The sequence below is a fragment of the Manacus vitellinus genome, unplaced genomic scaffold (genome assembly GCF_001715985.3).
Source record: "Manacus vitellinus isolate BGI_N305 unplaced genomic scaffold, ASM171598v3 scaffold_18_pilon, whole genome shotgun sequence".
Taxonomy (NCBI): Eukaryota; Metazoa; Chordata; class Aves; order Passeriformes; family Pipridae; genus Manacus; species Manacus vitellinus.
In genome coordinates this window covers 15,321,228-15,346,817 of record NW_021939324.1, presented here as the reverse complement: position 1 = coordinate 15,346,817, position 25,590 = coordinate 15,321,228, and the positions used below count along the sequence as shown (strand labels likewise).

General features: G+C 38.9%; 1 protein-coding gene across 2 annotated transcripts in view; it reads left to right on the top strand.

Moving 5' to 3' along the window:
* RAB3C (RAB3C, member RAS oncogene family) overlaps positions 1-25,590 on the top strand; it is a 118,036-nt gene that overhangs the window by 52,520 nt on the left and 39,926 nt on the right. For both annotated transcript variants that reach the window (XM_018070485.2, XM_018070486.2), the window contains one exon: positions 6,276-6,394. In XM_018070485.2, coding sequence (XP_017925974.1) covers positions 6,276-6,394 — 119 coding nt within the window. The remainder of the gene's footprint in view (positions 1-6,275; positions 6,395-25,590) is intronic.

The window sequence follows — 25,590 nt, the reverse complement described above, 5'->3', positions numbered from 1 at the left end:
CCCTTTTCCCTTTCCTTTCTCTTTCCATCCATTCATAGTTCTGGCAGTTATGCTTTCTGATGAGACTGTTTTTCTCCAAAAGTCACTAGAATCACTAAATATGCTTATACGTATGCTAGACATACAGCTCTCAAACAGTCTGACCTAAACAGCAATTTAAATGAAATCTAATTTAATTATGCTACTTTATGCCAGAACTCCCCACAAGGAGAATGCAAAGATAAGGGCACTGTACTTGAAATAATGCAAGATTCATAGATTAGTCACATATTTTTCCTCTTACAACTCTCTCTTTAATAATTTAAGTTTTGAACTAGAACAACATAAAGGACATGATTGATTGGTGTGCATTAAGCATCATCAGCTGCTGACACATTTTCAGAGTAAATGAATATTTTCTTGTTGGAATAACCTGTGCTGTCTTCAATTATATGTCTCTTATCAAATACCAGCACATTAGAGAAGTGTTTTAAGCATAACCTTTTGATATGCAGCCATAGGGCAGATGTATTTACTGACAAGCAAGAGAACACAGTGGTCTTTAGTTTAAATAATAGAGTTTTCACATGAAGACCCATCCCCATATCAAGTAGTAGATTAAACTGATGTTTCTATTTGGTATCTTTAACCTTTCCTTCCTTAGTGAAGAGATTTTTAGGAGTGCTTATGGTATATGCAAGAAATCCATCTTGCTTTGATGAGGCTTTTTTTTCTTGGTGACCTCAATCCAATTTAAAGTTTCCCCAAATTAATAGTTAAATCCTACCTAGCTGTAGATAATTCTAGCAGCACATTGATAACAAAGGTATATGTTATATGTTATAAGGTATGTGTCCTCTTAATTCTTCCACAAGGAAACTAAAATAATTAAGAGCAAGAAAAATGTTTTCCCAGTATCTTGTAATAGTAGTTAATTAAAAATTAGCTTTGAAAACACCAGAGAAGTCATTCAAAGTCAAAAAGCCTTAGAGCCAGATTCTTGGTCTTTCATGAATCACCTTTGTGTCACAAACTGTCTGGATGCCGTGGTGGACTCCCACACTGTAGAAAAAAACTTTCAGCACCTCATGGCTGGCATCAACTGTCCTGTGCCACATATCCTTTCTCTATGTCTCCCTTGAACACAGAAACATTCTAGACAGGTTCATCTGAACGTGCTGAACACACTGTGTACTCACCTTCATTGCAAACCTAAATTATTAATCACTACAATCAGATCCAAGAAAAAGAAAAAAGCTACGATGATGGGGAATTGAAATATCTCATCCACAGTCAGGTATTAAGAGAGTATTTGGTGATGACAGACTGTTGTAAAGCAAAGGAGCTGGAAGTGGAAAAAAGGAGAGTTTTATGGAGACTGTCCTGCAAATACACCTCTCAGTAGTTGTATCAGTGGAGGGAACAGCTCCCTGAAATGCCTGAAGGGACTGTGTTGCAAGTGGAGAGAGGATGGTGGCATTCTGTGCCTTCAATACATCACTGGTGAAGTTCTCCAGAAAATAGCAGGTGCTTTTTCATCTGAGCCTTTGAATCTAAAACTACCTGCCTAAGGTATGACATGCAAAGAGCTTCCATAATTTCTTAGGTATCTTCGGTGCCTTCCCCAGAAGACGATGGCTGCCACGGTCATAGAAAGAGTATACAGAAGTTACCTAAAGATTTTCCTACAAGGATCCTCCAGACAGCTCTAAAGAAGCATTAGGTTACCAAGGCAGGAGGAAACTGTTTTATAACAGACCACATAGTAGCCCAGTACTTTTATTCAGCAGGTATTCTAAAGCACTAAGCTGTGCCTTGTGACATTGGTCATGTAAGTTCTGAATTGGTTTGGACCTCAGACATAGATGAACTCTTCCAGAAATATTGCACTTAGAGTTTCTAGCTTAAAAGAGGTAAAATTTTTCTGGTTCTGTGTTGCAGATAGTCTCCTTTCCTTTTTATAGGTAATTGAGATAAAAAAAAAAATCTATGTGAAAAGCATAAGTTGATAGTAATTCTAGTGAGCCTTTAAACATGTCTTTTAAACTTAATATTCTGCCCAAAACTGCATTCATTTACTCCTCGGAAGGTTTGGAACATTATTAATAGGAATGTTTCTGTAATTTTTTCCAAAATCTGGAGCATGAAAATGTTTTAAAATAACTAATTTCAATTATAGGTGAAAAATATCAATTAAGAAAAAAAGCCCAACAAAACATACTAGAGACATCAGAGCACACGATGGAAAATTGTGCAAGTCTTCCAAATATTTGACTATTGTAGGCTATTAGCCTGTGTGCAATATTTAGAAGTACTGTACAATATTTAATAATGCAATATTTAAAGTACTATGACCACTAAAACCTTGTAATTCTGTAATTTAATATTTAAAATCTAATTCCTACTAAAAAAGATTCAAAAGACAGGATCACCTAACCAGAAGCTAATAGAATAGTGTAACTTTATTATAACCAGAATTTATGAAAGTGATTATAGTATTTGAAAATATTTCTTGCAGCTCCTGAGACCAATTCTTTTTGTTGTTTTGGCTGAGATTTTTAAAATATCTCTTTTTGTCTTCTGTGTGTGGTACTTTTCATAAAGCATTCCCTCACTCTCATTCATTCCCCTCTGCTTTTCCATTCTACTTGTTTAATTAACAATTATCTGTTCTTACCAGACATTAACTACATGAATGTAAAGGCCCCCAAATGACCTATGTGTCTTGTTTTCTGCCTGTCAAAGATGGAAATTAACTGCCTTGATTAAAATACCAGTCAATAATAGGTAAAATTTTATTCTTCCTTAGGCTTATATTACTTAGTTTGCTTAGAAATAAACATCAGTCAGTGCAAATACAGATGTTATATTTCAGAATTTAAATCTAAGAAGACAGTCATCATATGAGTTCAGTGGTCTTGCAAAATGGACTATGATAACATACCAGCAGAGAATAACTATACCTGAACTGGAAAAGGTTTTCTTGAAGTATATAACTGTACCTAAGGATACATAGTGATTTACAGCTATAGTGATTTACAACTATAAATATTACAAAATATGGAAATAATTTCTTTTCTGCTTAGTTCTTCCATAAGAATAAAAGCTAATAAACAGAAAGACCATGTACGTTGTTACAATACCTGTTTCAAATAAATCAAATTATTCTAATAAAATATAATATTTAATATTTAAAGTATGTGATTTTTTCTAATGTGCTCTCTCTCCTGTCAAAAGGTATTTTAGTTCCTTAACAATCATACAAAAGGATCTATCTTTAGGGTACTTATGAATATATTCTGGTCTGATTACAAAGGAGATGCTTATGAATGTGTGGAACAGAAAAGTTTTGACACATTGTTACTGATATTTGGGGTTATTTCTTACATGATCATAAACACTGCATAAATTAAGTCTATTAAAATTTTAATTACTTCCTTATAGCAAGTGAATATAAAATAATATCAACAGGAATGTGCTTATCTATATCTGAAACTAATAAACTTCACTTTATTCATAGTCACGCATCTGTTATATACTGATATCACTTTAGAAAATCTTCCTTTTTTTAATCATCCTATTAACATAGCATTAGCTATGAATTTAGAATTATGAATTAGAATTTGAGAACGATCCCAAATATGTGGTTCCTTCCCAGACTGACACAAATCAAATGCATAGGTCCAGAAAAGCGTCTCCTGTCCCAAAATCAGTCAGTGTTTGGATATTTATCTGCAGCTTCCTTATGCTTTGTGTAAAATCATTTAAGAACTTTCATCTCGATTTGTCTTACTGTACACTGCTTTTTATTTTCTGTAATCAAGAGTTCCTAAGCCAACCCTACCTAGTTTTAACACTGCACAGGAAATAGTTGATGTCTCAGATATGAAGTGTCACTGACTTATGTCTTTATTGCTATGCCTGGAGGCAGGCTTCAGTAGAAATCACATGTAGCAAAGTAAGATTTGCTTCAGTAGCAGTGGGCTCCCACTTCTCATACTCTTGTACATACTAATCATACATGCCTCTGACTGAAAAACAAGCTGATAGATGCTGATAAAACTTGTTTGAAAGTCATCTCTCTTCTGTACAGAAGGGCTGAATGCTTGCTATGGGCCATATTTTTCCTTTTTCCTCCCAGACATTTTCTCTAATAACAAACCAAATAAATGAAGCCAGGAAAAAAAAAAAAAGTGAGAGTAAACCTTATTCCATAAATGGAATACAAAGAAATTCTTTTAAATAATAGCAGATGATATTTCTTCTAATTTTTGTTAATAGATCATTTTACTCAATTTTTCAATGATACTTTCATCTCATTGACAAACTGACTTACTGAGAAAGAACTGACCTCTGAGTATTAGAATATGGACAGGCTTAGTGCAAGTTTTAATACCTTAATATTCAGTAACACAAGAAAATCTGAGCGCAGTTATCCAGCCTCCCAACCACAGTTGGTACAGTCTCAGCCAGCTCAGAGCATAAGTAGAAAAGTTTAGATCTGTCTGGCCTTCTTACAAAGACATAACCTAACTTCCTGTGAGACCTGTTAGAGTCTAACTTCTACTTTAGCTTTTCATCTTGAATCACTGAAACCACATCAAAGTAGCAGCTGCTGTAATCCAAGATGAACAGCAATCATATATTTCACCTTGTTTGGATTCACTAAACACCTTGGATATTTTTTGTTTAATCTAAAAATTTTCTGTTGTATGTAAAATCTCCTTTTCTTATTTTATTAGTTTATGAGATGAATGATATATGTGTAAAGAAGGAGGCCTACTTAATCTATTTTTCTGTTTTTCACAAGGGAGTACTACTAGCCTAGGACCTATTTATGAAAACACAGCAAATGTTTGTCACTTTTTATTATTTTTTTCTCTGTAGGAAGGTAAATTTAATAAATTTACTTGTTTTGTTAAGTAAACTATTTCCTATCTACTAAAAAATTCAGAAATAATGATATTACTTTTCAGTTTGTTAAAATTAAATATGCACACATAGAAATATGTGAGTTACAGGATTGCACTGAAATTTCACATATATCTCACCTATAGTTTTTAATGTTAATGGCTTAAAAATACTAAATAGGTGTGCTGGAAATAGTTATGTGTTCCCTGTATTTCAGTTATTGCTGTTTCTCAATTTTTGTGCAGACATGGGTGATGGTATCACAGAATCGCAGAATTGTTAGGGTTGGATGGGACCTCTGGAGCTCATATGGTCCAAACCCCGTGCCAAGGCAGGGTCACCCAGAGCAGGTGACACAGAAACATGTCCAGGTGGGTTTTGAATGTCTCCAGAGACAGAGATTCCACAATGTCCCCAGGCAGCCTGTTCCAGTGCTCTGCCACCCTCAATGCAAAGTTCTTTCTCATGTTGAGATGAAACTTCTCGTGTTTTAGTCTAAGGCCATTGCTCCGCATCCTGTCAGTGGGCACCACCGAAAAGAGTGTGGCACCATCCTCTTGATATCCACTTTGAGATATTTATATACATTAATGGGATCCCCTCTCAGTCTTTTCTTCTGTAGACTAAAAATTATGCTAGGCACTGCATATAGATGTATTAACAGGTAGTCCCTACCCTGAAACACTTTTAAAGGTAGTAAGTAACACGCAGAGTAGGAGAAAGGAAAACTTATATTTCTTTAAAGGCAATTGATGGAGTTGCAAAGACTGAGAAAGAAAAGTGGTTTGAGGTAAGGGACTGATAGCATACTCCTTTTTTTCAGTCAGATATCACCCTTATTTTAAAAACACTGCCATACAGTCTTTTTTTTTTTTTTAAGTAAGGAAAAAGCTGTATTGGTGCTAAAGTTCACGTGAGAACCACTGGCTTACAATTACAAGAACAGAACAATCAGACATTGCCTTTTTGGTCAGGATGTTTCCTGATTTCAGAAACCATCCTGGTCTTATAATGAAGATCTTAAGGGTGTTATTTTGTTCCAGCATTTTATCCAGGACATGAGATTTTACCTCTGTCAGACTGGGAAGGTACAGGGCAGGAGAGAAGGTTCTTACCTGACTTTCAGATTGATTAACATGAATCAGTGATGACACAGGATATATGACCTGACAGGGGGCCATGCCTTTCTGCTTCTCTCCACTCTCACCTCATGACATAATCAATGTGTCCCTCCTATTATGATCCAATGCAGAATTCTTTTTGTTGTTTTTCTCAGGATTGCACAGTTGTACAATAACTTTTCTCAGTTTTATTTCTGTTAAAGCAAAAAATAACTTTTCGATTTTTTTGCAATGTGTAAAAAATTTTGTTTGTTATTGTTTCAGGACACAGCAGGACAGGAGAGATACAGAACAATTACCACAGCTTACTACCGCGGTGCAATGGGCTTCATTTTGATGTATGACATCACAAATGAAGACTCTTTCAATGCTGTGCAGGATTGGTAAGTAAAACTTGGAATTCATAGTAGATATCAGAGAGAATATGTGCTATCACTTTTCTGCTGTGACAGTATAAATTATTTTGGAAAACTTATTTCCAAATACAGGGTTCGAGCATTCCTATACCCAAATAGGGGCATAGGAATATTGGGGTTTTTTTAATTCAGGAAAGACAATGAACATACAATTAATTGTAATAATTGTGTTTGCTGTGATTTCAGTGTAATGTAAATTATTCATACAACTTAAACCAGCAACATGCTAGTGTGGAGGGTAACTTCTAAGATACCAGAAACTGTTTCCATAGTTCATGGAAAAATTGATATACCATGTGTGAATGTCATCTTTTAATTTTTCATCATGTTGCTTTTAACCACAGCTAGATATACATTATGTCAGTCTTGTGCCTCAAGTGTTAAAATGAGCAAACTTTATCACAGTAGCAGAACCTGGAATGGCTGAAAATTACATTACCTTGCGTTATTTGAATATCCAGTTGTCTCCATAAAAGTGTTTTTTTAATCACACATGGGCTTTTTAAAGTAAAGCTAACATAAAAGGAAAGCCAGAGTTTACCTCAGTGATTTCTTCCTTAACAAGTTATTTTAATATATGAGAGCCATCAGCAGTGCTCTGAGTGATATGAATAACATTTTCCATGTGTGGTCCACATGCTCTCTTGCATGCAGTTCCCTCTCCATGTGTTTGAGAGAGGATTTTTTTCAGTTTGTGTGATTTGTTCAGTATGTTTCTTAGGCTTTTTTAAAATTTATTTTAAGATATGCTCTACTGTGGACTTCTTTCAGGACAGACAAGGTCAGAAACATGTTGCACACTCAAAGAGTAGTGATACTATCGCGCCTGTTTTTAGCAGGAATTGTTGCCCAGCCTTGTTGTCCAAGAAAGCAACTTTTTCTCTTTCACATTCTTCTGCTTACCATTGTTGTAGAAAGTGTCATGGAGCCCACAGAGCACCTTCCCTCTCAACAACTGGAGTTATTGGTCTATATAAGCTGAGACTGACCATTTATCACTCTGAAAGTAATAACTGAGAACCTTAGGTTGATTCTGCTCTAAATGGGATCTCGATTTGCCTAACGTTTGCTTTGTAAGCACTAAGGATGTAGTCATTCACAGTCCTCCAGGGAAAAGAGGCAACTCCAGATTGTGTCCCACCTTTTTACATCAAGTTATCTGTAGGAATCTACACAAAATTGTCCTTATGAGCAAATCTTTCTGTTTATGAGAGAATCAATAAGCTTACCTGACTAGTACAGACTGGACAGCTGTCTTTTGGACAAATGAATATATCTAAGTGGAGTCTCTGCTTGATACTACAAGAAGAAGGCACGTTTGCTCCATGTTATTTGTTATGCCAAAGGGATGTTCTGCCCATGTTGTACAAAAGCTGGAAGCATCATACTGAGTACTTGATGTAACACGTTTGTGAGAACCGCCTCTGTTCAACAGCATGAGTCAGAATCTCCTACCTAACAGAAGTTAGCTGAAAGTGTTATTCATAGATGCTTCTATGAAAGTTTAGCAAAAACAGGGAATCAAGCAGTACACCAAAATCCTAGCTGAACCTGCAGATGTGACCACCAGCAACACTGCTTCCTGGCCCTGCCAGCTGAAGCACTGTCTTGCTTTGCCTCTGCTTTTCATTATCCATGGGCTGACTCTGCTCAAGCACTGGGTTAAATGGGTGATAATGTCTGTCTAGGACAAGCTGTGATCTGCAAATCTCATTGTCCCATCTCTAGGCAAACCAGATGGCATGCCATATATTATCTAGCTTCCTCCAACACAAAGAATTCTTTTATAGCAAGTGTAAATATGAATTCTTATTATTAGTTTTTCCACCTGTTTGTTTTCCAGTCTCCTAGATCTGATATGTTTGGCACTCTTTATCTCCTGGTGAAGGAACAGGGCTTCATACTAATTAAAAAGAAAAAAGTCACTGTAAAATGAAGCAAGAAAATATTTAAAAGCTATGGAGTTCTTAAGTAGGTTTATGAAATATGAGTTTTTCATAATTTTTATCTAGAACCTTTATGAATTGTTGGCAGATATTATAGAAATTTGGTGGAAAGATGTGGTTGCAGTATTAGTGTCAAGATCTACAATCATCTGCAAGATGAAAGGAATGATAGATATGCTGAGTGCCTCACTTGTCAGAATGAGACATAGATTTGCCTTTTATAGATTTTTAATATCATAAGCCCAGTTGCTGCTCTGCTGTTCTTCCTCTTTTTATTCCTCCCATCTCAGAGCTGATAATTGATTTTGATTAGCCTTGGCTTCAATTCTGATAGTAATTACAAAAACAAAGCTTGCTTCTGAATGTGAGAAAAGTTAAGAAAAACTCGCAAATACCAATGCTGCAGAAGAGCAGGCATGGCTATGTGCAGGTATCTGTGTCTTTCTGAAAGATATGGGAGAGGGAGTGCGAACTTTTAAGCCTCTCTGGAGTTTAAAATGCATTTCTCTGTGATAAATATGCCTTTCTAAGCAGTACTGCCACTTCATATACATGAACAATAGGCCAAATCCAAGCTCAAATCATATCAGCTTCAAGACTTGATCTAGAAACTGCTCTGCAGTCTGAACAGTGAATCTACAGGTACCTTTTAGAATTGGATAAACGACTTTGGTTTAAAATGTGTGCTGAGATGATTCTTTATATTAAAAATCATTTTTTTGAATCTGACTGACATTTCTCCTTTATAGCTACAGATACAGATGAATAATAGTTGTATCTCTAGATGCTAATGCCGCAAGCTGTGTACCTTGAAGTAGTTGGATGTACATTTATCATGCCCCCCTAAAAAGACACAGATTTGGGGAATAGATTTATTTCCTATAAAGAGGAACCCATTGTAGAGCATCATTTTCTGCTTGCCTTAGTTCTAAATGAGAAAGTGGATATAATCAAATAACCAAATCTTCCCATTTAGCTGAATTTTTTAGACAGTGTTCACATGTTTTAAGTAATTGGCCTAGTGGGATCTATTTTCTTTAAAAATTCCTTCTTCTTAAATCTAAGGGGAAAATGAGTGTTGAGAGTGGCACTGTGCCACTTCAGTGCTTATTTTTTTAGTTCAGTTGTAATGTGCAGTGCTTGCATTAATTCCTGTTTTATGCTACTACCTGTAGCATCTCTGTAGCTTATCCATCTCTACATTTCACTAGGAGCTGTTATGTCCCTTTTCCTTTTAGTGGTTCAATCCACATAAGGTGTGACCTTTATGGTGGTGGTACCTTGTGGTAGGGAGGAGAGGGCTTTTTACTGTCTTTCCAAAACAACTTTGCTATCAACTCAATATGCTGAGTTCTGTAGAATTTCTAGGAAAACAAATGCCTCTGAGTTGAAGTTAAACCTGTTTTTACAAATACGACTTTTCTAGACTTCTAATGACTGAATTGGAAGGAACTGAAATATCCTTATACTCAGGTTATTTCTAATGCAATATCTCCCCCTAGGTCAGAAACAGCTGGTATGTAAACCATGATCTAAAAGCCTGAGTGGTTTTTTTCCAGGTTGAAAGCCTAGACTTGAAACTTCTCTAGGTCAGAAGGCTAGATAGGGATAGAGCACATTGTATATATTTGTTTACACAAGTTGCTCCTCTGCACTTGGAAACATTGTCCCAACTACAAGTGTTTGTCTGGCAATATCTTTATCACTGTCTGGTGACAGTGATAAAGGCACTGTTGTGAAGGGCTTCCCTCTGCAGGAATTCAGTATTTGAGAATTCCACATTGCTGAAGTCCCAGATTCAGGAATGCTTCCTCAGGAAACACATAAGGCTGAAGGAGCCTAAGAGGCTTTGAATTATTGAAGTTTTTAGATTATCTGTCTTTTGTAAGCCTGTCAAGGTCTACAAAATCAGTTCTTCCTCCATTTTTGGCTGACGCTTATGGGAGCAGGGAAGACAGTATTCTAGGAAATACTTTGATTACCCTCACCCTTAAAAGAATTAAGTTTTTACCAAAAATTTTATTATAGTTTTTTTAATGCCCCAATGGAAAAATTATGGTTACACATCTTCTTAAGAAATTCAGAGACTCCTCCATGCAAGATACTTCTCTTTCCTCTTTTTCTCTAAATATTGAACTTAGTTCTATCATTTAAGAAAAATCCATTATTTGCTGTATGTCAGGGAACAAATCTGGAAAGTGCTTCTAGGCAAACTTAGCCTCCACCTCTCGTTGCTAAAACACATGACGTGCCATGCAGCACAGTCCACGTGGTTCTGCTGCACAGAGCACAGACACATGCCATGTATGCCATTGCCCATGCATGTTCCTGGGATCCCTGTCCTGAGGGACTCTCTCTGGACACAAGCTGCACTGTGTACAGCAGTGATCTACGCACAAACTGAGTGTCTGCCGTGTAGAGCAACCTCAGCACGGCAATAAGCTTAGAGCCAGCTGTAAAAATATTCTGACCAATCATGCTAATGTTAAAGGTATATATACCTTAATTTATATCTATCTATAGATAGAAAGATAGATAGATATGTACACACACACACACACACACACACACACACACACACATGAGTTATATGTAAGGCGGTGGAGCTGCGGTCATTTCCAGGAGATTTAAACTGCTGCAGGGAGCACGGCAAACAGGGGCATGGCACGTCAGTGAGAATGTGGCACAGCAGTTTGCATGGCAGTTGGCACAGGCAGGGTGAGCAGGATGGGCACAGCCACCCTCCCAGCTCTCTGTGGTGGGTTGGGAGGTAGGTGTGTGGCTGTCAGTTTTTGGTTTGTGTTTTGGGTTTTTTTTCTCTCAATCCAGCAATGGTTTCCAAACATCAAAAGCCTACTGCTCTCAGGGGGAGTGTGCTAACCCAGACAGAACCGCCTAGGAGAGATGCAGCTGTTCAGGTCACTGGCTGCAGTGTCTGAGCCTGGTGTCAGTACCAGGGGACAGTGTGAGAGATGCCTGCAACGATGTGAGCAGGTGAATGATTTGCTGTGCTTAGTGACAGAGCTCAAGGAAGAAGTAGAGAGGCTAAGAAGTATTAGGGAGAGTGAAAGGGAAATAGACTGGTGGAGTCATACCCTTCCGACCCCAAAAGAAGTCCAGCAGGAGATGGTGAAGCCCTGCCCCTCCTGCCATCAGGCAGATGGAGCAAACCAAGTAGGTGGGGAAGGGATGGAAACAGGTCCCCGATCGAAGAGGTAAAAGAATCCCCTCCTGACCCCCATCAGCTTCCACAGTGCCATGGTCTGAGGGGGGATAGGGCCGTGACACAGCACGGATGGGTTCGGAGACAAGTTACCGGTGCAGATGGAATGCTTTATTGAGGCGTGCACGGGACTTATTATCAGTTCAGGCGGGGACAGGGCCAGAACATCGGGTGGAGCATGAGACAGACAAACGGGGGAGCAAATCGGGATAGGGACACAGGCAAAAGGGGGAGGAACGTGGGAGGAGGCAGGGAAGGAAAGGGCAAATGGTGGCTGTCTCCTCTTTGGAGCTTCTCCGGCCGATCAGAGAGGGAAGCAGGGAAGCAGGGAAGTGAACATGCCTGGGCGTGCCCGGGAAATATAAAGATAAGGGCAACATACAGTGTGTATATAAACACATAAAAACTATAAAGTCCGTATAATAAAGTCCTGTCAATTGCTGTATATCTTCTTCCATGCCTGGAACTGTTCCCATCCTGAATCTTGTTCCTTCACACCACGGTGCCCTTAAAGAACAGGTATGAGGCCCTGGATCCAGAGTCAGGCAGAGGGCAGTCAAGAAGAGGATCTGTCTGGAGGGTCTCCCTGTTGCACCCCATCTACCTGACGGATTACAACCACAGCTATAAAGAAAAAAAGAAGGGTAGTTGTAGTTGGTGACTCCCTTCTGAGGGGAACTGAAGCCCCTATATGCCAACTGGACCCATCCCACAGGGAACTCTGCTGCCTTCCCGGAGCCCAGGTGAGGGATGTTAGTAGGACACTCCCTGAGCTAATCCGGCCCTCTGATTATTATCCACTGCTGGTGGTCCAGGCTGGCAGTGATGACATTAGTGAAAGAGGCACCAGGCTAATTAAAAAGGACTTCAAGGAGCTGGGTTGATTAGTTAATGGGACAGGAGCACAGGTGGTGTTCTCCTCAGTTCCTGCAGTAGCAAGGATGAATGAGGAGAGGAGTAAGAAAACCCGTCTTGTCAATAGGTGGCTAAAGGATTGGTGCCACTGGAAGAATTTTGGGTTTTTTGACCATGGGGCAAATTCTATGTTACCTAGCCTGCTAGAGTCAGATGCACTTCATCTATCAGGCAAGGGCAAAAGGACTCTAGCCCGTAAGTTGTTGGGGCTGATAAGGAGGGCTTTAATGTAGGTTTGAAGGGGAAAGAGACTGAAACCGGGCTCGCCAGAGATGAGCCGGGTGGAAAGCCAGAGTTAGAAGTGAAATCAGCAGCCCAGCTGAAGTGCATGAACACCAATGCACACAGCATGGGTAACAAACAAGAGGAGCTGGAAGCCATCGTGCAGCAGGAAAGCTATGATGTAGTCGCCATCACAGAAACGTGGTGGGATGACTCGCATGACTGGAGTGCTGCCACAGACGGCTACAAGCTTACATCCAGATAGCAAGAGCTATCTACTTTTATGCAATTAACCTATGATGCCTACCCAGGCAGGTGTGGCCAGGACCACCCAGCTAGAGGCCTTCGGTCCCTCCTCTCTTTATGTAAGTGGTACCCCTTCTGCACATGCTTGTGTACATTAGAAATTCCCCTGCTCCTGCGTGCTGCACATTGGGGGTCTTTTCTAAATGAGTCTTACTTCATCCTCCTCCTCTTCACTTTGACCTTCAAATGCCCCTGTAGGGCCATCAGCCAACAGTCAGGCCCCAATTCAGTTTATACAAGATACTCCCTTCAAGGATGAAGTTCTCTTTTATCAGTACTTGTTTCTCCTAACTTGGCAGGAAAAGAACAGACTCTCACAGGTGGCTGGGCCAAACACAACCAAAAATTAACGGCATCTAATTAAGCATGAATACAGATATTAGGAAGAAATTTTTTACAGAGAGAGTAATCAGACATCAGAATGGGCTGTCCAGGGAGGTGATGGATTCACCATCTCTGGAGGCTTTTAAAATGAGACTGGATGTGGCACTTAGTGCCATAGTCTAGTAACCATGGTGGTGTTGGATCAAGGGTTGGACTTAATGATCTCAGAGATCTTTTCCAACACAGTTGATTCTATGATTCTATATATAATAACTTGTGCTTGATATTAATGCAAGCAAATTCCCTGGGATTGTTTTTGACATATTTGTAGTTTTCAGCCAAGTGGGAGCAAGAAGTTGCATCCTGGTAGGTATTTTCATTCTCCCATTTAACACGAAAGAATGAAACACTAGTATTTCACAAATTTTATGCTGTGGAAAAAAAAAAGAGTGAAATTTAAGGATGAATATTTCAAAAGAATCACAGTTTGATATATTTTTTCATTTTTTTCTAAGTCTGTTTTTCTGTACAATGAATAAGGAGAAAAGGAAGTGGTATTTATAGACTTAAATATAGGGAGCAAAAATGTATTTTACAATTTGAAATATTGTTAGTTGCAATAATTAGTTGCAATTACACAAAATTCACAGTTTTTCCTTTTAATCCTGACTATTGGAAATGTACTTAAGTTATGTACAAAATGACTCTAAAATTCTTTTCACATTTTATTTCTGCTCTTTATTAGTGTAAGAAGGACTAAGGCTAGGGGCAAAATAGATACTTTTTCTAAAAAAGAAATTTTCTTGTTTTAAAGTGCTACAAAGACATTTGTGAAAAAGTGGAACCAATTTGTTTTAAAATATTTAAAATAAATATTTAAATAAAGCTCTGTATTCTAGGCCAGTTTACTTAGCCATTTTTCACACACTGTTTGCTATGGAATTCCTGTTGTAGTAGATTGCATATGTGAAACCTAATTCTCTGAGATGACATCTTTTCCCTCAAAGGTCTGTCATCAAACTTCATCTCACAAATGATAAATTGGTGCCAGCTGAAACAACCTACATGCTTTCCAGTTTTACAGACTCACTCCAATGTCTTCCATGATGTTTCTCCCACCATATCCAAAAAGACTGTCCCCACATTTCAAACTCAAGAGCAGGGTAGATCTCTGGATATTTGAGGAGCAGCATATACTGCAAATGAGTCTTCCTAAAAAAAGAAAAAGACGTATTTACAATGGAAAGGAAGGAAAATGTTGCAAATAGATTCATTTATGTTTTTTACAGTTCTATAATTTTCAGCAGATCACTCATGACAGACCAGCAAAAAATATTCAGTGTCATCCAAAGTATTTCATAGCATCGTAGAATCACAGAATATGCTGCATTGGAAGGCATCCACAAGGATTATCAAGTCCAGCTCCCAGCCCTGCATAGGACTATATTCAAGTGTCACACCATGTGCCTGAGGGTATTGTCCAAACACTTCTTGAACTCTGTCAGGCTTGGAGCTGTGACCACTGCACTGGGGAGCCTGTTCCAGCACCCAACCACCCTCTGGGTGAAAAACTTCTTCCTGATATCCAACCTAAACTTCCCCCAGTTTAGTTTCATCCTATTCCCTCAGGTCCTGTCACTGGTTACAAGAGTGATCAGTACTTGCCCTTCCACTTCCCCTCATAAGGATGCTGAAGACTGCAATGAGGCCTCCCCTGAGTCTCCTCTGCTCCAGACCGAGCAGACCAAGTGACCTCAGCCACTCCTCATAAAGCTTCCCCTCCAGACCTTCCAGCATCCTCATGGCCCTTCTTTGGATGCTCTTTAGTAGCTTAATGTCTTTTTTACGTTTTTTATGTTAACCAACACTGCACACAATATTCAAGGTGAGGCCGCACCAGAGCAGGACAATCAGGCTGCAGAGCACAGCAGGACAATCACCTCCCTCAACCAGCCGGTGATACTTTGCCTGATGGCCCCCAAACACAGCTGACTCTCCTGGCTGCCAGGGTATATTGCTGACTCAAGAGATTTGGATGTGCCAGAAAGTAATGTATTAGTCTCTTATCACTGATATTGCCAATATATGGCTTTAGGAAAACTCTCAGTAGAAAAAAGACAATTGTATGGCTGCTCTTCTGAAGACTTTTCCTGATAACATTAGATGTTAGGATTAAGCAGCATAGTAGCCTGAACAACATTGCTTTCATGGAGATACTTTCTTATTTTTTTTTCTACTAATCCCTAAATTTAAATATGCATATTACCCATGGGAACTTATGTAAATCCTTATAGAAGTGGAGTTTTTGTTTTGAACATAGTAAATCTTTGACTTAAAAGTTAAAACCTCATCAGAAAGTGTTTTCCATCCAAAAAATAATTGATGCATTATAGCAGTTAATCAGGAGAGACAGCTGTTAATTTTTCATGGCATGTTTCATTCTTTCCTGTCTTTATGTCCTTAAACCATAGAAAGAGACACTCTTATGGAACAGAAATTTTCCTTATGTAGTTCTTGGTTCTTACACTTGCTCCTTTCATTCATTTTTGGGGGGTACTTAGGGCTTCTGCTGAAGGTCCTACACCCCTCCCTTGAACCCCCTTCACTGTAGATATGGCACTTTCTTAGGTTGTAAGCAGCCAGCCAGTATCAGGGTGTCCACTCAACTGCCTTCAGCTACATCAAACCATATTAATGCTGCCAGTGATAAGTCTAATAAGAAAAAGGAATAAATACTGTCTGGACAAAATTCTCTCACGGTGCTCCATGTCTTTCTTATCCCTCAAATATGAGATAGGGCAGTACAGTCATTAAGTTGCTAACAGTGATCATGCACCCAGGTCCTGCTCAGTCACTGGTTGGTGAATGCAGCTCAGTGATCCTCAGGGGATCTAGCCTCGGTAATATGCTTCAGAAACTCACTAGCAAGATTAAGTCAGTTTTGACTTCCACTGGACCTGGTTGGCCTAGTGAGTGGCTTAAATTAATTGTCTTTTTTTTATTCCTTATTTCAGCTGACATGGTAGTTGGTTAGGACAGCTGTTTGCCATGTCTAGAGATAAGTTATTAGCATCACACATTGCAGCTTCCCTGTGAGCACCAGCTGCAGACTGGCAACTATATCATGAGTGTGGCTGCACCTCCTGTACAGCTCCTACCCCTGCAGCTAAGGGCTGAAGTTCTGGGGGTCAATTTCTTCTCTTCTTACTAGAGCTGGTCAGTAATAAGGAAGGTTGCATCATTCCTTTCCTAGGACCTTTTTCCCCAGTCATAAAAATGTGACAGTCTGTCTGATGTGAAGCAACCAAAATCTTTTATCTGGGAAAACATGATAAACTAGCAAATCATGCCTGGCTGCCACCTACATTTGGCAAGAACTATTCCCATAAACTGATTTTGTTGGACTGAAGATTTCACAGTGGAGTTTCATTGCAGAGCTGATGAGGCAACATAACTACTCAGCCATTCAGAGAACCGATGTTTATGGGCGCTGAGAGGAATGGAGCTGCACACAACAGAGTTCAGTTTTGGTATTTGTCCACCAATCCTTTTCAGTCTTCCCCTTTTTATTCATATTCTCTTGTAAACAGCACCTGGTGTTTTTCTTTAGTTGACCACAGTTCCTAGGATCATCCTAAACCAGTGCCTTGACCCCACACATTCACCTTACATCATGTGGTCGCTGTGTTCAGCCATGAGAGAAAAACACATGCTGTCATGCAGACTGTTCAAAGTGGTTTTCCACTTTGAGAAACACAACATTTTCAAAGCACTTAGCCAAGATCAGTCCTCCATTTTGATTCCAATTAACTAAATGCAGATGCAGAGTGACTCAGCTTGTTCCCACATTGTTTGAAAAAGGAGGTATCTTCCAATCTGTACCACATCCTGCTCTTCAGCACTGAGTAAAAGCAAACCAGGTGATGAGATTAACATCTAAGTGCTGCTGTGCTGAACTGCTATCCACTAATTAGACTATACTAATACTATACTCTTAATGAGATTTTCGGTTTTGTCTGTTTTTTCCTATGATAACTCATTTATTTTTCAAAAGGTAAATTGGAAAATGCCTCTGACAGGCTACTGGTGAGCTACTGGAGTTAATTAGAAAGATAAACTTTGAGTTGGTAATATATAACTGTATGCTAAAGTAGGTATAAGAAAGACTGAGTCCAATATTTAGCTAGTGTGCCTATTTTATAGATAGACACAGTCAGTAGTAAAAGAGATTAAACCTAGCATGTTATAATCAACAGACAATGTTTATTTTTGTAGTAATAAATGTCATAAAATCTTGTGTCAATAATAGTTTTTATTGGCTGAACAGTAACTAGTATAGTCCTTTTATCTCCCTGTAAAATCTATGTTGATAGAGTTGCACTGTTGCTCAGTATTCCCAAATGAAAGCTGTCAGCCAACAACGTGAGTCCAGTTAGTGACTTAGTAATGTCTCTAAACAGTTGGCACTCTCAGTTCAAACTGCAGATTATTTACCTTTCTCAATACTCTAATACTCTGAATCTGTTATGCTTAACTTCAGGGGAATATCATGGTACCTGTTAGACCTTGAGATGGAGCTGTTGAACCTTGCTGCTGGAGCTGTTCCTTCGAGGATTTCACTTTTGCAGATTTCTTCTGTGGGTTGGGATGTATCTGAGTAGCACTAAGGGCTGCAGTTTTAGTCATGCGGTTTGGATGATTTTTGTTCAAAAGTTCAACAAAACTAAGACTGTGTGAGTCAGCAGCAAAGCAGTGTTCAATCTCATGGACAGTATGAGGTTTAAGTAAGACCCTCTCCCTCATGAACTTTCTCACCTCTGTTCCCCTATTACCTCCTTTCTTATACACCTGATTTCAAGATGCCATGGTTTGAGTTTCTAGCATTGAAAGTTTTGCAACTGTCACAGTAGTTTTGCAACTCACATATTAGCTATGTGACATACAAGCTGTACGTGGGTGAGTACAAAAGGTTTTACTCAAATTCATTCCTCTGATCAAGCAGGAAAAGTGCCATCAGTGTTCTTATATTGAAACATGAACTGCAAAGTGACAAGGCAATGTAACCCGGTAGTAGTGATTATTTTCAAAGCATAACTTAATGATATTTAGGTCTGACCTGCAAGTGAAGCAACCTTTAGGATTTCTTGCATCAGAATATTGCAAGGTTTTAACCATTAAACTAGGACATTTGTAGTGAATGCTTAATAATGAATGTTTTCATTTTTTCTATTTTTTTAAGTCTATTTTTTTCCAATGCCATTTTTTCTTTTGTGCTATACTAATCATAAAATTCTGCTAAGAAAGTAAAGCTTTAATTGTAACCACAATTCTGCCAAGAATCTCTAGAAGAAATTGTCTGTTCCCTTAGTGTCAGGTGACAGTGTGTTAAAGACAAATAAAAATTTCTGATTTTGTAGGTTTGTGAATACAGAGTTATTATAAATAAGTAACAAGAAGGGAAAATGTCTTTTTAATCCAAATTAGAGGTTTTTAACTTCTATCCAACATTCACTCATATTTCCCACAATACAAGCAGCATTAGAGCCTTTATCTTTCTGGAGAATAAGTAGGACAGAGAAACCTGCCTGCTACTTGGGACAAGTTTTTGTGTATTTATTAAATACATGTTAGTGAAAAACATAGTTCAACAGTATTGAATTTCTTCAGACATTGTGAGATACTCTTGCAGAACTGGCAATGAAAGCAGTGCCCCTTGGAGGCCACCGGCTGCTGATAAAACATCCCAGAGGGACCAGAAGAAGGGCTGTCTTTCTACTGTAATCCTTCTCTGTACTGGCCACCAAGCAACAGGGCATTGTGGTGGCTGAATATTTTGCTGTTGCCTTTGGGGTATAATGCAGCACTGCACAGAAAGATGCAAGCTAGCTGAGATGGCCCAATGAGATTCTGGGATAACACTGTTTCCAATATGTAAGTTAAATTGCATCACCCAAACTTGGATATCACTGTGCAGTGCTCAGTTCTGCAATACAGACTTTGAATACAAGTTATTTCTGCAAAGTTATTGCAGTTCTACCTGAGATTAAAACCAGCATAAGTTGCTTCAGCAGTTTAGGAGTGACCATCATAAGGGGTCAAACAGTGACAGCTCAGTAGTTACGTGTGACAAGTATTTAATCACTACATCATTGCTTCAGAAGAGATTGTGAACTATGGTTTTATTGGAGATGGGGAGAGGGAAGTAGAAGGCAGTGGTCTGTGCATAAGTCCTGGAAACAGCAAGCAAAGTGTGGAAACATAGATGCTGCTACATAGCAGGTTAGTTCTAACTCTACCAAGGGCACTAGGGACCTCAGTCTATCCTTTCCTCTTTCTTGATACCATTGGAATTTTAAAAAATGAAGCTAAAAGTTGATTCTCACATGAAATCAAGAGAAGAGTTGTAGCTGTCCAATGTTCGCACCAGGGAAGGCTCTCATAAGGTCTCCACTTCCCCCCACTTGTAGCAAACATGCTCTGCCATAAGTTCACATCCTGAGGAACTCCAAGGGGAAGAATAAGTCAATGTTTTTTATCTTAAATTGCATCCTGTATAAATCTCTATTTACAGTGCTTTGTTCGCACAGGTGAAAGGAAAAGTGTTATATCAATTAAAAAACAATTCACAGTGAATGGCTCCCTTGGAAAACCATAATACTGACAAAACTGGTTTCAGGCCCAGTTTGACAGACAAATCTGCATGAAGCTTCCAATTTTTCTGTATCTGCATGAAATCCCTAGTTTTGTTTTTAAAATGTGCCTTTCAGACATACACTAAACAAGAAAACTAGCATCTGTCATGTGAGGTGGTTGTTTTTCCTGTTATTCCTGGAGGGAAAACTCTGTAGCAAATCCACATTAATTGAACACAAGAAATTCACACTTAGATATGTGTGTACATTAGCAGAGGCAAAGTGTACTAAAGGAAGCAAAAAATAAAGAAAAAACAGCCAAAGTAAATTCTGTTTCAAAACAATTCTGAAGAAAGAACAAGACTCCAGCAGTTTCTTTTGCTGGTCAGTGAGAGGAGCCTGTGTATTACAGCTCACTTGCTACAAGCAAGGAAGTAACAAAGCTGAGTGTTACAGCTTCAAAATATGAACCAGCCAGAATGGACGGGAACACAAACCTTCCTTTGATGTAATATTTAGCATCCGTCCTTTCAGTATAACAGAGCTGAATGTTACAGCCTCTGGGAGAAAGGAAGAGAACAAAATATGAACCAGTCAGAATGGATGGGAATGCAAACCTTCCTTTGATGTAATATTTAATATCAGTCCTTTCAGTTTTGGTTGCTGGGAGAGAATCAGCAAACACATCATTAAGACCCAAAGACAAGTCATGCACCAGAAACCTGCATCTGCAATTAAAAGAAAAAAAGAAACACATAGATTAAAAATATATATGTAAGCTGTGGAAAAGTTGAAAGAAATAATAAGTATCAATTTTGTATTGTATCTTTAGATTCCCAAATTGAAATTAACCATTTTAACTTCTCTCCTTATTTAGTACAGCCATTTTAGTCTACATATTTTCTGAACTTTTAAAGCACAAATGCTTAACACTTTGCATAGCAGTTATCTTTCTGAGCAGATTTAAAGACATTTCCTTCACAGATCAAGGAAAATCAATATTGGTAGTTCATCTTAAATACAAACATTTATTAATTTTTTATAATCTTCAGAGAATTTTGTTATCTATGTGCGTATTTGAGTGAGTAGATTACAAAAAATACAATAGTAACTAAGAATTATTAGGAAATGTTGCCTTAAGCTGAAAATTCATACAATATCTGTTAGGAGAGATTTATATTCTGAAAGTCATGGGTGTTTAAAATGACTTTTCAGTCTCCATGGAAACTCTTCACTGGGTTAGTTACTGCAATCACAACTTATATAAACAAAAGAACAAAAGCATGGGTACTATGGCTAGAGGGAAAGTCTGGGTTTATGTGAAGTTTTTAAAGGCCTTTTCATACTGGCTGCTGTAGTAAACCAGTCTTCCAGAGCCAGTGTGCTACTAAGAAAACAAAAACTATTATTTTCCTCACATTTAAGTTAAGGTTTTAAAATTTTGCCTTCCCAAAGGAGAGAACTCCCAGGGCTCATATTTTCAAGGAGTTTGGGATATGTTACAAGCTCTTTTATGAGACTGTCTAAACTGCAAGCTTTGAGTTAAGGCTTAATTTGTTTTAATTCCAGTTCTATTCTTAAAAAATTCTCTCCCAATAAAGTCACACAACAAAAATCCAGTCAGAGCTTACCAGTGCTGTTTTGTCAGCTTTATGTGAAATGTCCCAGGAGGCAGAAGGGAACTGTGGGAGGGGGTGACAAAATTGTCATTCTCCTTAAGATACTAAAAAGTGCTGCTGATCCACTTAGAGCAGGGAGTGCGGGCAGAGAGAATGAATGGTCTGAGGAACTGTCTCCATTTTGGAGAAGGTGGCAAAATCTCAAATGAACAGAAAGGAAGTTTTTAAAGGAGGCATCTGAAAAAGGTAATAGGTCCTCCAAGTCAGCCAAGGAGAAGCAAAGATGTTTGTCAAGAGTGGCAGTTATGTTGAAGAGTAGTTATATTCTAGTAGTGAAGGACTGGAATGTGATTAGACATCCTTCAGAGCTTTCCTCAAGCCAGCTTCTGCAGCAGGTAAAGGGCAGAAGCTCTTGCTGAGGAACACAGCACTTGCAGTGGAATGGGAATCACAGGACTGTGGGAGATATCACAGGGACCTGCAGAAACCAGAAAATGCCATTAATCAGAGGTAACTGAGTGAGAGCTATAGAATAGGGCAGCTTGGATCATACCCCGCATCTTGAGCACCTGTCTTTAGCCTGTGACAGGGTTGAAACAGGTGGGCTCACACACCAAAATCACTGGGGAATGGCTGCGAGAAACTTGTCTTTATTAGGTATTTATGTTACTTATCTTTATTTAATTCATACTTCCCCTCATGCTGATTTCCCTCCTTAGTCTCTACTGCATCACCTTAAAAATAATTTCTCACTACTTTCTGGCTGTCTTCCATATCCTCTGTTTCTCTTGGTGTTCTTAGTTTTTCTCCTGAGTCCAGAACATAGAATCACAGAATCAGCTGGGTTGGAAGGGACCTCTGGGATCATCAAGTCCAAGCTTTGATCCACTACTGCCGCAGTTACTAGACCATGGCACTGAGTGCCACATCGAGTTTCATCTTAAAAACCTCCAGGGACAGAGAATCCACCACTTCCCTGGGCAGCCCATTCCAATTCTGATTACCCTCTCTGTGAAGAATTTCTTCCTAATATCTAAACTAAAGCTCTCCTGGCACAGCTTAAGACCGTGCCCTCTTGTCTTACTGAGAGCTGCCTGGGAGAAGAGACCAACCTCCACCTGGCTACAACCTCCTTTCAGGTCGGTTGTAGAGAGTGATGAGGTGTCCCCTGAGTCTCCTCTTCTCCAGGATAAACAACCCCAGCTCCCTCAGCCTCTCCTCATAGGACTTGTGTTCCAGTCCCTTCACCAGCCTTGTTGCTCTTCTCAGGACCTGCTCCAGCACCTCAATATCCTTCCTGAACTGAGGGGCCCAGAATTGGACACAGTACTCCAGGTGTGGCCTCACCACCACTGAGTACAGGGCAAGAATCACTTCCCTGGTCCTGCTGGCCACACTGTTCCTGATCCAGACCAGGATGCCATTGGCCTTCTTGGCCACCTGGGCACACTGCTGGCTCATGTTCAGCTTCCTGTCAATCCAAACTCCCAGCTCCCTCTCTGCCTGGCTGCTCTCCAGCCACTCTGTGCCCAGCCTGTAGCTCTGCATGGGGTTGTTGTGGCCAAAGTGCAGCACCTGGCACTTGGCCTTGTTGAACCTCATCTTTTGGAATCCAACATTCCAACATCATCATCTTCTTGGGAATCCACTTCCAAAAATTGGGTTTATCCCCTTCTCACTTATCTGGTGAAAGACTTCCTAGGAAGACTTTCCTACAAAGGAGGAAGGAAAAAGGCTTTTGTTAGCAAGAAGGACAACACTGCAGACTGAGAACAGTTTATAAAGTAGAAGGAAGTTTGTAAAATATATTTAAACAAGTCTTGGAATTGTTCTGTTTTCACTTCGGGTCTGACAGAGCCCACTCATGAACATGTGTATTGCTGAAAAGTCTCTGACACAGATATTTTGCATTTCAGTCTGATTTTTTATAATAAATTGTTAAAATTGACTTTTCTGACTTCAAAGGTTATCTTGAAAACAGTGCAGCAAAAGACCAAACAAGGGTGTTTCGATATTGATCTGGTATATTCATACCACAAAGCTGAAACTGATGATGACTGTCTTTTCTCCACAAAATCATTTCATGAGCAGTAGTAGCTAGCATGCATTTTCAAAGCACACTCAGCTCCAAACAGCAGACAACTGTGTTATCCCAGAAGTGCAAGGATGGCTTAGACTTTTATGGGCAGCACTCTGCTATAACAACATTATCAGCTTTTCTCCCTGAGCATGAATGATAACCCACACTGCTTTCTGAAGGAAGAGTTCAAGTACTAGAGTTCATCTCATGAGTTACTGAAAGGTGATGAAAGCAAAGGCTTATGTTAAATAGCAGGTAGGTTAATGCAGTTTATAGTTCCATGAGATGTGCAAAGTGAGCACAGCTGGACACTTTCTCCTGTGGTCCTCTGACCCATTATCCTATACAGAGGAAATGTTTGAGTTTGCTTTTATGGCTTCTAGCCTAAAGCTCCCTCATATGCAACCAACTTATTCCCCTGCCACACACAGACCTTGCTGGCTTCTGGTGCCTAGCCAGCCAGGCAGAACTGGGGTAGTGTTCTGAAGTGTAAAGTTGTACTGTATGCACATATTGGATTAAAATGTTGTTGTAACATCCCACAGACTGCATGGGTCCCTGTCACAGCTTTATTTCCTGCAGGTAGTTTTTGCCTTTGTAAAGGCAAAGGTCTTCTAATGTGCAGCAGTCTAACCAAAATGCAATATATTGAAAACGAGTTCTAGATTTCATTTTCTTTAATAAAGATATTGGAAGAAATTAATAAAAATTAAGCTTTACAAGCTGCAAGACCTATCAAGGCAAATTAAAATGTAGGCTCCTTCTCAGTAGAATACTTGAATATTTGTCTTGTTTTCATGATGTATGTACACGTCTAATATGTTTCTATGTTTCCTACACTTATTCACCCTGCTAATAGTCCAGTGCAGTCAACACTGATCTCTCCTAGACTTGGATTGAGTTGGACTAAAGGTCTTGATTTCAGTTTTGTGAAAGAGAATTTTTTTTCCCCAGCAATAAAAGCCATAAAGAGGTGAATGGCATGCTAAAGAAACTATTTTTGATATTTGAATATACTGAAGCTTTTTTTTATTAGGGATTACTAATATTACTGTTAAATAAAAACTCCCAGAAAAGAAGCACTCCTTTCTTCTGTGGTAAGATTTGAACATAAAAACAAACTCAATACATTCTGCATGAGAATCTTGAGAAGGACAGTGCTCAGAAACACAAGTGTTTTGATTCATTTTTCAGCATTAATAAGTCAATCAGTCAATACAGATTTCATTACCTTCATTTTTATTGTATTGCTTTTTGGAGCTTTTTGTTTATGCTGAAGGCACTATCATACTTTCCTAGGTAGTTTTAATTGAAAACTATTGATTCATTGCATTGGATGCTCTCCTTTTTGATTTTTTTTTCCTTTTTACAACCATGACCAGTTCCATACACATAAAAACCTGCTGTTCTTAGAGAATTTCTATAAAGACTGTATACATACCTTATCACAAAGTACATCGTTTGCTTCTGAGCCTTAGCAATGAAGTCTGCTGGGAATGTGTTCCCATTTTGATTAGGATTTAAATTGTGGGGAAGCGAGGGTGAGGTGGGGGCAAGCAAAACACATGAAGAAAATGAGATGGAATCTTTGTTGTTTTATCAAGACTAATTATTTTGTTGTGTTTTTCTGCTTGATCTCTGCTCACATAAAGATGTAAATCAGGTTATTTGGTGGATGTGAATTGTTTGTTTGGGCTTTGGCTTTTGGGAAGGTTGACTATATAATAAAGAAGAAAAAAGTATGGATGCAAAATAAGAGGCCGAAATAAAATGGTAAAAAGAACAGGGCAGGGGTAGGGTGAGAGATGTGTTAATAGTGTGAGTAGGGACAACTGTCCTTAAGAAGGATAGGAAAAAATGGTTAGAATCACTTTTTTGAAGAAAAAGAATTGAGAA